The sequence below is a fragment of the Anneissia japonica genome, unplaced genomic scaffold (genome assembly GCF_011630105.1).
Source record: "Anneissia japonica isolate Jap-2015-1 unplaced genomic scaffold, ASM1163010v1 scaffold287721_len753485_cov172, whole genome shotgun sequence".
NCBI classification, from domain to species: domain Eukaryota; kingdom Metazoa; phylum Echinodermata; class Crinoidea; order Comatulida; family Comatulidae; genus Anneissia; species Anneissia japonica.
The window spans coordinates 41652-55143 of record NW_022699480.1 but is presented as its reverse complement, the minus strand read 5'-3'; the positions used below and the strand labels follow the sequence as shown (position 1 = coordinate 55143).

The window sequence follows — 13492 nt, the reverse complement described above, 5'->3', positions numbered from 1 at the left end:
CCTGTATAGTGAATTTGCCCAAGTTTCTACATTTTGGGTATCAACATCCAGTTTAAGAATATTGTGTGCTTTGTGGAGCAATGTGTTTAGATAGAAATATTCTATATTTTGGATACTCAGTCAGTATTGTTACTCTGATCTTCCCTGAGGTGCAGGATATGATCTTAAATTACTTTACATTACAAAACATAATTAAAAGAAAATGCATAAAAAATGTATATAAATTACATAAATACAAGAAACAGAAAAGAAAAACAAATGGGTAAATTAAATTAGATTTTTAAAGGATTGTAAGGAAAGGGAAGAAATATTGCTACAAATGTCTGATAATTGAGTTACATAATTTAATTGAGCGATATTTAAAAGTTCTTTTTCCAAAAGTATTTCGCAATTGTGGTAAGACTATTAAAGTGTTTTTCAATTTATGCTATGGTAGGCATCAATTAATTTGTAAAAATTAGTTATTGTAAATACTCAGCAACAGTGCCCGATAACTGTCTCTTATACACATCTAGATGTGTATAAGAGACAGACCAAGCAAAGCCTTGTTGACTGCTGCCAAGAACACTTTACTAGCAAAATGCTAAATAAATAATAATATTTATAAATTTATATTTTTGGCCAACTGCAATGTGTAAACAAATGTAAAATTGTTAAATAATAGTAAACAGATTGATGAAAATTGTTTGTTTTCTTCATTTTGTGTAATACTTTCATGTTGCACAGCGCGTTGTAAGGCGTCACAGTGCGTCGCTACAGGAGGTGATCGCTTCATGAAAAAACCTCCCTATTTTTTGGTTTTCAAACTTGGGATCTCTGTGGAGGTCATGGGTTTGAGTCCCACAGGAGACCAACTTGCAATTTTTTTTTTTTTACAATTGTTGATGTACTGAGTATTCAGTATATTTCCATGTCGGGTAGGGCAAAATTACACCTAAGCACCAAATTTGCCCTTATTTGATATTATGCCTTTATTTAAGATTCTAGAATGTTGTATTAGAGTTGAATATGATTGAAATTCATTTTTAAAGCAAAGTATGCAGGATAATCTAGATCCAATTACAAATTTAAAGATCAATTATGTAATTAATAGCCATGATGTCAATTGAAATTAGTGGTGCATTAATCAAATTACTGTAATATTGATTTATTTTTTTCAATAATGATAACATTGCAAACAGGATGTTAATCACACAAAGTGACTTTGCTTCAATAACCGTTGTTGTCAGTGATTTTGCCTTTTAAGTGATATAGCAACTATTTTGCTGTTTCTCTTTTTGGACAATAAGTCCGTTTTAATCCTCCGTATCTTTAATGATGTTTAAATTTATTTGTTTTTCTTGCTCCGTTGGTTAAATATGGCCAAGGTACTTTAGGATTATATGGTCGAGGTACTTTAGGATTAGGTCATTAATTTGGTAAAGCAACTATATGTATTCAAAGAGTCTCAAGTTTGAATCAGGGTGGAATAATACATTTTTGTTTGAAAATATCATGGAATTAAATGTTTGTGGATGGAGGTTCTTCTCCCAACTAAGTTTAATATGGTGATTTATGTAAATTATTTGTTTAATCTTTTCTTGTTATGTTATTGTCAATGTACGTGTTTGGTTGAATAAAGAAATGTTGTTACCATATTGGGAATGGTTTTATTTCCCAACCTACTGTAAATCTGTCACTGCATTTCTCTTGTTTCTTTGAACAAAGCACTTTATTGCATTGCTTCTTTTCACCCAGAAGTATAAATACTGTAGTTTGTGGGTAGGCTTGCCTACTCCTGCACTGATTTTAGCAGACACTTAAGCATGTTTACCCAAAAACCTGGGAAAAAAAACACTTTGTATCTGAAAAGGAAGGTGTTATATAAATAACATGCAAATAATAGATAACTTTCCTATTCAACTCTCCTACTTGATGCTAAATATTACTTTGATGTTTTCGCAGGGTATGCATCTGATTTGTTATCACAAAGCAATTGCACCATGGACCATGAGCTTCCTAATCAAGAACTGATCAAATGTGTTGTTGTTGGCGATAGTTCCGTGGGCAAGACGAGGCTGATTGTCGCCCGGGCAACTGGACAGGTTATGTCACGTAACCTACTGACGCAGACGCATGTGCCATCTGTGTGGGCTATTGATCAGTATCATCGCTGTCAGCAGGTATGCCTCAAAGCACATGCTCGCTTTTATATAACTCAGAGACGAATATAATGGGGAACAGGCAGCACATACTCCTTTCCCCACCCATTTTGCCACTTTATATTTTAAATTTCAATACATACCAATGCCATGTGTTGAAATAAGAAAGTAGAATACAAATACAAAATGTTTCAATGAGGCCTCTGGCCCCTTCGCTATGCCACTGCTGCTACTGTAATGCTATCCACTTAAATCTGATAAGTTAATTGGTCCTCTCCCCGCCCTTCCGTATCACATTTGAAAAATGTGGGATCTGGCTCTGTAGCTGAGGCTTAATGTCATTTCATTTAAAATAATGTTTCCTTTGAAAATTACTTAATCATGTTGACAATATTGGGGTAACCCTCTAAATCCTAACATAGGTTTGTAATAATAATGTCATAATCTTTGTAATAATGAAAATAATGCATACACAAAATATTAATATTTTAATATGTGAAGTATTGTATCATCAGTATGTTTTTTTCAATTATAAAACACTTCTCCTTGACCTCAATGTGATACAGTAGTTCATCGGAAATTAAGGTATGGAAATGATTTGTATAGTGAGGTATGATAATGTGCATAGTGAAGTATCAGTGTCCAGAGTGAGGTATAAATGTGTATAATTTAGGTATCTAGAGCATCCTGTTAGTTCACAGGTAAAGGGGTAAACGTAGGAAAATAACCTATAACTCGCATGCGTCATTGTGACCGTAGCAGCCATAAAGAGGCGTTTGGTAGTTCATTTTTATTTCAAGGTCTAATAAAAGATAGGAAATCATCCATATATTTGCAATACTAAGTATTATTGTAATATCTTTATTTGGGAAGACAAATAGTATGTGCATTAGAACAACCTTTACGTTAATATATTTCCTAGGAAATTACAGCAGCAGCTTAAAGGCTGCTATCAAAAATGATTTTTGAATCTATATTATAAATTGCGTAAGGCCTTAATGTTTGTGCGAATTTGCCATCCGGACACGTGCACAGCTCTGGAAGAAATATATCGTAGCACCATTCTTTTAAATGTCTTATTATTACTGGCATATTTTGATCTCCCATTTATGCCTATTAAAATACCATTAAAAAAAAACAATTTTACTAATCTACAAAATATTGGACGAAGACTTGTCACGCTACAAAAGCAACACATGCGAGAATTCATTATTCAAATTAGTACAGTAAGCGAAAGGAGCAGCAGAGTATAGGTAAGTGGAACGTACCACTTCAGTATTCGTGGCTGATACAAACACGTATATGTTCACTATGTAATAGAATAAAAATATTATAAACACCTGACCATGTCAAGCTCTAAAATAAGTCAATATGACACGATTAAGGAATGTTTAAATCCATCAAATTTTATCATGTATTGTATACATGTGTTGCATATTGATTGCACTGTTACCGGCAATTGTGTTGTTTTGAGGCCTAAACTGTTAATCTTGATTGAAGGTAGCAATTGTTTTATAATGATATGAGGATTTATAAGAAGGATGAGATGTTGAATTTAAAGCATTCTGTAGTATACACATATACGTATCTGATATTAAAATTTTGAAATCTCTTAATATCTTTAAACGTAGAAGAGGACGCCGCGCTGGGCGACATATGAAAAAAAGAATCCCTGTTCAGATAGGAAGATATTTTGGGTCAAGGGTAAATTTGTTTAGGAGTCCTAGATTGATAGTTCCAATCCCCTATAAATCTAAGAGTAAGGAGATTCCAACGGTTTTCTTGGCTAACGCTCATTCACTTTGCAACAAAATTGATGAGTTTGAAGTTGTTATAAATGAATATAAAAGTAGATATTGCCGCAGTGACTGAAACTTGGTTTCATCATGGATTTTCATCACAATGCTTTGATGTGGCTGGTTATGTATGTATTCGCAATGATAGGGAAAGCAAGGGAGGTGGTGTTGCATTGTACTTAGCTAATAGATGGAACTACAATGTGGATTTGTGTTGCCCGAATGGTATAGAATGTCTGTGGGTTGAAGTGAAGGTGTCAAATTGTCATTCTATCTTTGTGTGTGTGGTTTATTATCCTCCTAAATGTAATAAGCAACAGGAACTTTTGGAATATTTATGTTCTAAAATCGATGATGTGCGTAGCTTTAGAGACAATGACTTTGACATTAATCCACTCTTACTTCACACGTCATTTACTCAAGTTGTTAACTTTACCACGCGAGGTAGAGCTTGTCTTGACAAGGTTATCCTCAGTAATTCAGATATATACCAAGCCCCGATTAAACTTCCGCCTTTAGCCTGTAGTGACCACTCTGGAATTCTTTGAATTGAAGCCAAAAATAGCTGTATCTATGAAATCTTCCTATCTAAGAGAGTTGTTAGACGCCCTCTCAAGGACTCCTGTTTATGAAATTTTGGTCAAATTATTACTCAATTTGACTGGAGTAATGCATTTTCGACCTCTGATCCAGAACAGGCAGCTGTTGACTTTAAAAACATCCTTATGAACAATTATCAAAATTGCTTTCCTACTGTGATATCTCGCTATAAAAGAAGATGATAAACCTTGGTTTAGTGTGAAAATTATGTAAGTAAGATAATTCGTAAACGGCAAAAAGTCTACAGATCAGGGAAACATCATGGATATTTAACCTACAGGAATATGGTTCGCAATGATATTAGGAAAGCTAAGGAAGACTTTTATTGTAAATCAATCGCTGCTCTTAGGAATAACGAGCCACATAAATGGCATAAAAAGGTTCAGAATATAACAGGAGAAAAAGTCACAATCTATGATTTTGGAATCCGGCAGTGAGGAACAAAGTGTTGGCAACATTCTTAATGACTATTTTCCCAGTATCTGCTCTCAGCTGCCTGCTCTTAATCTAGAAAACTTACCTGCATTTCTTCCGGCCCAAAAGTCACCAGTAATATACCCTGGCCAGGTTTGCGTTTAAAAAATATGAAGGTAAATAAGTCTAGGCACCCTGATGACATCCCGTTGCAATTGATTCGAGATTTTGCTTTTGAGTTAGCCCCTCCATTAGCTAAGATATTTAACCTCTGTCTTAAGTCCAATACCTTCGTTAAAATATGGAAAATATCTTCTGTTACACCTGTCCCTAAGACTTCAAAAGCAACTAGGAGTGAAGAATATCGCCCAATCTCTATTACACCTATTATTGGCCGTATTTTTGAGAGTTTCATTGCAGAATGGATCTTTAAAGAATTCCAACCACTTATGGATCCACAGCAATTTGGCAACTCTAAAGGGTGTTCAACAACCCACTACCTAGTTGACTATGTCGCAGGATTTTATCTGGTACGGATTGTCCAGGAACATATGCATCATTTTGCACGGTCGATTTTAGCAAGGCATTCGACCGGGTCAACCATACCAAAGGAATCAAGAAATTAATTGATTATAATATATGCCCATCTGTCATTCCTACAGTTTGTAGCTTCTTAGCCCATCGGTCGCAATGCTTGAGATTGGGTGGGTCATTGTCATCTTTTAAATACATTACTTGCGGTGTTCCCCAGTGGACGAAGTTAGGACCTATTCTCTTTACAATAATGGTGAATGATTTGCTAGAGCACATTCCAGAGAGATGGAAATTTGTCGACGATTTAACAGTCAGCGATATAAATCGTCTTCCTCATAGTAATTCGATTGGGCACTCTCTCCAAAGTCACTTAGATGCACTCCAAACCTGGTGTAATGAAAATGATATGTTGCCCAATTCCACTAAATGCAATGTAATGCATATACACTTTTTGAAAAATGAACCCCTCTTCATTCCATTAATGTTAGGAAGTAACGTATTGGAAGTAAAGCCAACTATTAAATTGCTTGGTGTTCTGTTACAAAATAATATGAAATGGGATTCGCAAGTTAAGGAAATGGTTACCAAATCTTCCCATCGTATGTACATGTTGTATGTTCTGAGACGTTATGGTGCTCCTCGGGATGATCTTGTATTTACTTATATAACATATAAGACCCATCTTAGAATACGCTAGTCCACTCTGGCATTCTTTCATTACGAAGAAGCAGTGTATTCAGTTGGAGTTTGTCCAGAAAAGGGCCACCAAGATCATCCTGAGATACAAATACTAATACGGATATCAAGACGCACTGAACATACTCAACTTACCATCACTACAGGCACGGAGATCAGACTTCCTGATTAAATTTGGAAAGAGTCTTGTGACATCTCAACGGTTTGCTTATTGGGTTCCTGAAAACCCCAAACCAGTGAGGAGCCTACGAAATCATAGGAAATATAAAGTACCTTGGTGCAGAACCAACCGGTTTATCCAATTCAACACTCCCAAGTGCAATTAATTTGCTGAATGACTAAAGCAACTGCTATTTTGAATCAGGTAGTTGTTAGGCCTATATAATAGTATATTTTTAATTTCAATGAATTTTTAATATGAAAAAACAATTTTTTAAGTCTGTAATTGTACATATATATTTAAATAATCAATTTGTAATAACAATTTTCATGTATATAGATTTATAATTATTTATTAATGTATAAAGATTGAAGTGATTTGATAGGCCTAAAGTTTGGTGTTTATTTTGTGTGATTTGATGTTTCTTTTTGTATTTATATTTATTTTTTTTTCCTATTGTAAACTCAAAAGTATTTGTTGCATTTTGAGTATTTTATACCAAATAAATAAAAAAAAATAAATAAATAAAAAAACAAAAATAAATAAATAAAGTAATCCATTTTTTTAAATCATATTCTTTACCAGTATACCTATCTTACCTGCTTTAACATTATAAACAAAATTATTATAGGCTCATGTTTTTATTTATTTAAAAGGTAATTTGACTTTCATTCATCACAGAATGATTGTTTAAATGGTAATAATAATAATAATAATAATAATGATAATAATAATAATACATTTATATAGCGCGTAATGCAAAAGCTTCTATTCGCTTCACATAAAACAAAAAAGTGTTTTAAAAAAATGAAGTAAAACATAAAACTGCCTCAACAAAAATGCAAAATCTTCAAGGGGCCACCATCTGACTCCCCTCTAGCGTAATCCCAGACCCCTACCTAGGTCTCAGAGGTTATTTTCGGGCATCTAGGGAAAAAAAAGGGTGGTGTTATCTCAATCGGCCCCACTTTCGGCCTTCTTTCGTCCCCTCCCCTTTTCGGACATCTCTAGATCTGGCCCTGTACAGTGCTGTTAGCTGGCAAAAAAGTGTACATAGTCAGCAGCTTTTTTCTTCTTTAGGGGTGGGGAAGTTCAATAAAGAATGTTCAGACTAAAATTATTGTTGGCTTTTAAACGATGGGAGGGTGATGAGACAAAAGACGGTTCCCCAAGTCATTTAAACTTATTTTATTCATTCTTTTATTAAAACTTATTTCATTCATCCTGCAAATATTCTGGACCCAATACCTCATAGCCTCGCAAAAGGCCACCGAATGTGGCCTTTTTGCGAGTATTAAAAAACTGGGGAAAAAGGGGCATAACCACCCCTTTTTCCACCACCCCTTTTTCCACCTATTCAAAAATTCCCTAGTTTTTTGTCAAACACCCTTTTTGTCCTTGAAAAATCAGTTGTAGAACATATCGAGACAATGCATAAGCCTATTGTTATAATACACCTTTATAGTCCATCCATAATCAACCTATAGCCTGCTCTTAAACCTGGTCCATAACTAACCTGTTGCCCATTCTTAACTTATCCAACCTTGCCCATAACCTATGTGTAGCCCATATATAGCCAATTCATGGTTCATAACCCAAGTTTAGCCTGTCCATAGCCTACTCACCTTCCTTTAATCTATCTACAGTATAATCTTTCTATAGCCTTGTCATAACTGTTCTATCCGCATGTAGCCCATTCTCAACTTATCCAGACTTATCCAGCCCATAACCAAGGGTCTGTGCCATAACCCGTCTGTAGCCCATCCATAGCTCAACCCATGTTTGGCCCATTTTTAGCCTGTCTATAGCCTGCTCATGACAGATTATTTATTCTCCTATAAATGCCTATCTATTTGCCGCAGAATATCAAAATATACATAAAAGCAAATTTAAAATTCACAATCCAAATTCAATATTTTGTGGAAAAAAATATTAAAAAGCTGGGAAGCAGGGATCCCCCTTAAGAATTTCGGAAACACAAACATTCATGAGAAATTTAGAGGTCTGTATTAATATTATCACAAATACATACTGTAAGTCATTTCTTTACAATGCATGTACATCTGAATTTGCAAAATACACTTGGCATTTCAAAGTTCATGAGCAAGGAAGATTGTGAAGTTTTCATTGATTTTGTGTGCACTGGTTGATAAGTTGTACAGTACTTAAGGGTTGCTTTAAGGTGGTAATGCTTATTGATTATTTGCGAATAAAACTGAGCTAAACATATGGCAAATAAATCTAGTATGAAATGTTTGGTATGGGTGGATCCACTTTGTGCCGGGGAGTGGTTGTCTGAAATGCCAATTGAGGACATGGTATAAGGGGAAGGGGAAAGCTCTGGATTTTTTTTGCCATTGTTATCTCCTATCTAAACAATATTACGCTTGATTAAGGATTTTACACCAGGGGCGGGGAGGGGGGCCACACTGGGATGTTTCCCACTTGCATCCTCTGGATCTGCTAGTGGTAAGATTTTTTTGCTATAAATATTTTATTGTTTGAAGGTTTTGCATGGCGAAGTAATAGCATATATGTTGAAGCTTGCGGTACAACCACGTAGGTAGTTGCATATAATGAACCACATTCTTTTTGTTAGACCAATCAGCAACGAGTATGAATGTCCTCTTTAGACATTTTTCGTATGTGATGTGAACGCAGTGTTCAAAACAACTCACCATTTTTTATTCAGGTTTTGGAAAACTCATGGGAGACGATTGATGGCGTGAGAGTGAGTCTCAGGTTATGGGATACCTTTGGTGACCATGAGAAGGACCGTAGATTTGCATATAATGGGTAAGTCACTGTGCAAACATTTTTTAATTTTGTCTTGTATGTGTGGCATTTTGTATTTCATTTTATGGATTTTAATAAGGCTTTCCTACCATCAAGTGTGCTGCTGACAGATTGCTATTTATTTAGATACAAATTATGAATCAGGAATTCTATAATGAAATCGATGAACAAATTTCGTTAGTAATGCAGATTATTAATACTGAGAAAAACAACAAACATTATATTAACTCAATGTTTTTTTTCGACCTGAAGATGAAAACTAATGTATCGCTGGGTCATGATGTGTTAAATGCTAGTTATATTAAGTCTGTATCATATTCACATATAAAATCACTTACACACAGATAAATGTTTATATTTTAATTGGTGGTTTTTGAAATAATTTAAAATAGCAAAGGTATACCTGTTTTTACGAAAGGAGATATGCAAGATATTTAAACATAAATTATTTCACTAATAGACCTTATCACAAATCAAAGCCGCAATGCATAGGGATTGAAAAGGGGACAATAGTGCGGCTTGATCTTTTGCACAACCACCATTAAATTTAATTTACGTTAGCCATTATAAGGAAATATTGTGTTTTGTTGTTTTTTGCCCCTTTTTCAATCCCATCATGCTTTGTTGTGGCACACTTTTTGTTGATATTTCTTGATTCATGATTAACCTTACATCAAAAGGTTGCTCATAATGGGATTATGATATAAAAATTTAATATAATAAATTTTTAATCTAAAAATCTAAGAGGAAAAACAATAAACTCAAATTTCCGTTAACACAAATAAATAAAAAAATAAATATAAGGTAAGGGCGAGCCTAAAGATCGCTTCACTCGCAAAGTCCACCACTCATCCTCCCACGAGAATGATACATATTGTTTTAAGGTAATATAACGTGGGTTTTATGTGGATGAATTTTTTCAATATTAAATGTGGTTTTTATTTCAACTTATATATTATGTCATTACACAATATAGCATTAGCTAAATTTAAATAGTGTGTACATTTCATAGCTTTTGAAAACAGAGAAAAGAGAAATGAACAAAGGCCTATTTAGAATGCACTGCAAAGCAGGGTTTAGCCAGAAAAACGAAATAGGCTGTCCAAAATGGAAGACGAAGAATTTATCGCGTAGCGACAGCCAAGGGACGTGGCCCCGAGAAGGGGTAGATTTGGAAGGAGTGTGCCCCTCCCTACGTACAAGAAAATTATGAGCTTTAGAGTGCAAGCTGTTGGAATTTTGTCTTCAAAGGAATTTTTGAATTAGCTATCACAAAGATATTTCAGTTATAGACATAGACTGCGCACGGCTGCAGTTGTTTACTCACATACGTTTTTAGACTATGCAGATGCATCTTCATCTCTCGCCCTAGTCTAGTTTAAATTCTACTCTAGGTCTTTTGAATCGAGAGATGTATAGGCCTAGGCCTGCTGTATTTTGTAGACTAGTAAATTTAACTTTTGATGTTAACAACAAATCTGCTTTACAGTATTTCATGTATTAATTATAACCAGGGAATTACAAACACCAACGATATGCCGGTGAACCGAATCTCAAGTACTGTATTTGTAGAGCCATGTGCATGCTTTGTGGGCAGATTATAAACATCCATTTTCCAACGTGGTATAAATGTTTTTAACACGACATATGCATGTTGTAAGTGAAATTTTCACTGGGTGGACAATGGTTTAGCCTTACTTTTTGGGGAATCCCACTGAATTTCGGTATGAAAACAACGTAAATTCAATCAATAAAAGTTTTACCAAATGGAGATATGATTTAGCTTTAATTTAATGTAACATTTGATAGATTCAAAGAATATAAAGAATTTTGTAAAGGTTGACCAGGCCCAACTAGGCTAGGCCGAGTTATGTAGGCCGTCCACGCCGTCACCGTAAAAGTGGCCGTCCTAAATAATTGTTGGCCGTCCAAAAGATGGTGGGATGGCTCGCTGGCTAAGCCCTTGCTGCAAAGTATATATAATCAGGAAATTGGTATTAGAATTTAGTACTTTTTAAACAAAGAACATTAGTACAAACATCATGATGTTATGTAATGATTGTGAGTCATGTCATTGTTATAGTTTATACTATATTTCTCATTTGAGATTGAGAATGTGGCTGAGGACAATCATTGCAATTGTTCTTGTAGAGCTGTCGACATGATATTTACAGATATAAAATTCTTCTGAATTCATTGACATTGGAATGTTAGATTTATTAGCTGTACATTTTTAACTTGTGTAACTGACCCAGTGGGCACAACTTGGTCAGACCTTAACTAACTTCAAAATCATGTAGCTGTGGATAGAGATAGCAGGTCTCCACTTTTACTACCAAATTTGTCAATTGCTCATACTAACCCCTCCCCCCACGCACCACTCCCTCACTATAATGGCCGGACCACTTGCAAAATGCTTCCGACGGCTATGAACCATGCAATTACTGTACCATAATGATTAAAGATTATGCTCCCATAATATGAGTTTTTCTATACCCCACCTTTTATCAATCTTGTACAATTTTTTCTTTATTTTTTTTTAATTATTTCTATAAAATTTCATATCAAGTTGAGGTTGAGTTAAAGAAATTTAAACTTGGTTGAAAAAATAACATTCTAAACATTGATTATACATTAAAATACAAACGACATTTTAATTTGACGTTGAAAAGATGTTGAACTTTATGTTGTTACTGTGATTTTAATATCTCAACCAGTTTTCAACGTTTTTATTGTTGAAAAAATAGTGGGTAGGCCTACTTTGAAACACATAACACATTTTCAATGTTGATTTTACATTGAAATAAAAACTATATTTAAATTTAACATTGGAAAAATATTGAATAAATATATTGTAATCGTTATGTTAAAATTGCAATCCGATTTCAAAGTGAATTTATTGTTGAAATAAAGTTTGGTAAAATCTTAAACTCTGAGTTGAAAACACAACTTATTTTAAATGTTGCTTATACGTTAAAATAAAAACTAAATTTTAACTTGACATTGAAAAGATGTTGAATTAATGTTGTTACTAAAATTTTAATATCTCAACCAGCTTTCAACATTTATCAATTGTTGAAACAACGGTGAGTAAATAATGGGTGCTTTGTAGACACAATACATTTTCAACAATGATTAACATTGAAAAAGGCAGGCCTATGTTTAAATTTAGCATTGGAAAAATTTTGATTGCAATTGTTATGTTAAAATGTCAACCGGATATCAAAGTGAATTCAATGTTAAAATAAAGTTGAGTAAAAAACTATATAAAAAACTATATAAAAAAAAAACAAAAAAAACTTATGTTGATACTTTAACTTTAAAATCTCAACATACTTGCAATGTTTATTCAACATTAAAAAATGTTCAATAAACAATAGGATTGTGGTTGAAAAACATATCACTTTTTCCACCTTGATTCTACATTAAAATACAAACTATAATTTAACTTGATGTTGTAAAAATGTTGAACTTAACGTTGTCACTATAACATTAAAATATCAACATATTTTTAACGTAGAAAAAACGTTGAATAAACTATATGTTTTTGGCAGAAAAACATAACATAGTTTAAAGGTTGATTATATGTTAAAATACAAACTATATTTGAACATTATATTAAAAAGATGTTGAACTAATGTTGTTAATGTAATTTCAATATCTAAACCATTTTTCAACGTTTATTTATTGTTAAAATAACATTAAGTAAGTAATGGATACATTGTATAAATACACAACACATTTTCAATGTTGATTCTACATAAAAATAAAAATTATGTTTAGAGTTAACATGGGAAAAATGTTGAATAAACATTGTAATTGTTATGTTAAAATCTCAACCAGATTTCAAAGTGAATTCAAAGTTGAAATGGAGTTGTATAAAAAACTACATTTTAACTTCACATTGAAAAAACATTGAACTTATGTTGATATACTAACTTTAAAATCTCAACATATTTGCAACGTGTATCTAACGTTCAAAAAACAATAGGAGTTTGGTTGAAAAACGTAACACATTTTCAACGTTGATTCTACATTGAAATGCAAACTATATTTTGAAAAGATGTTGAATTTACGTAGTTACTGTAACATTAAAATCTCAACATATTTTCAACGTTTATTTAACATGGAAAAATGTTGAATAAACAATACGATTCTGGTTGAAAAACGTAACACATTTTCAACGTTGATTCTACATTGTAATGCAAACTATATTTTTACTTGACGTTTAAAGGATGTTGAAAACATGTTGGTACTGTAATTGTTAAATTATCAACCAAATGTCAACATTAATTCAACGCTGAATTAACATTAAATTATCAACCGGGACTTGGGTTAAATACACAACATATTTT

General features: G+C 33.3%; 1 protein-coding gene across 2 annotated transcripts in view; it reads left to right on the top strand.

The window, feature by feature from the left end:
• LOC117102973 (rho-related BTB domain-containing protein 2-like) overlaps positions 1 to 13492 on the top strand; it is a 52001-nt gene that overhangs the window by 18549 nt on the left and 19960 nt on the right. For both annotated transcript variants that reach the window (XM_033243427.1, XM_033243426.1), the window contains exons 2-3: positions 1945 to 2162; positions 9034 to 9137. In XM_033243427.1, coding sequence (XP_033099318.1) covers positions 1983 to 2162; positions 9034 to 9137 — 284 coding nt within the window. In that variant the 5' untranslated portion in view covers positions 1945 to 1982. The remainder of the gene's footprint in view (positions 1 to 1944; positions 2163 to 9033; positions 9138 to 13492) is intronic.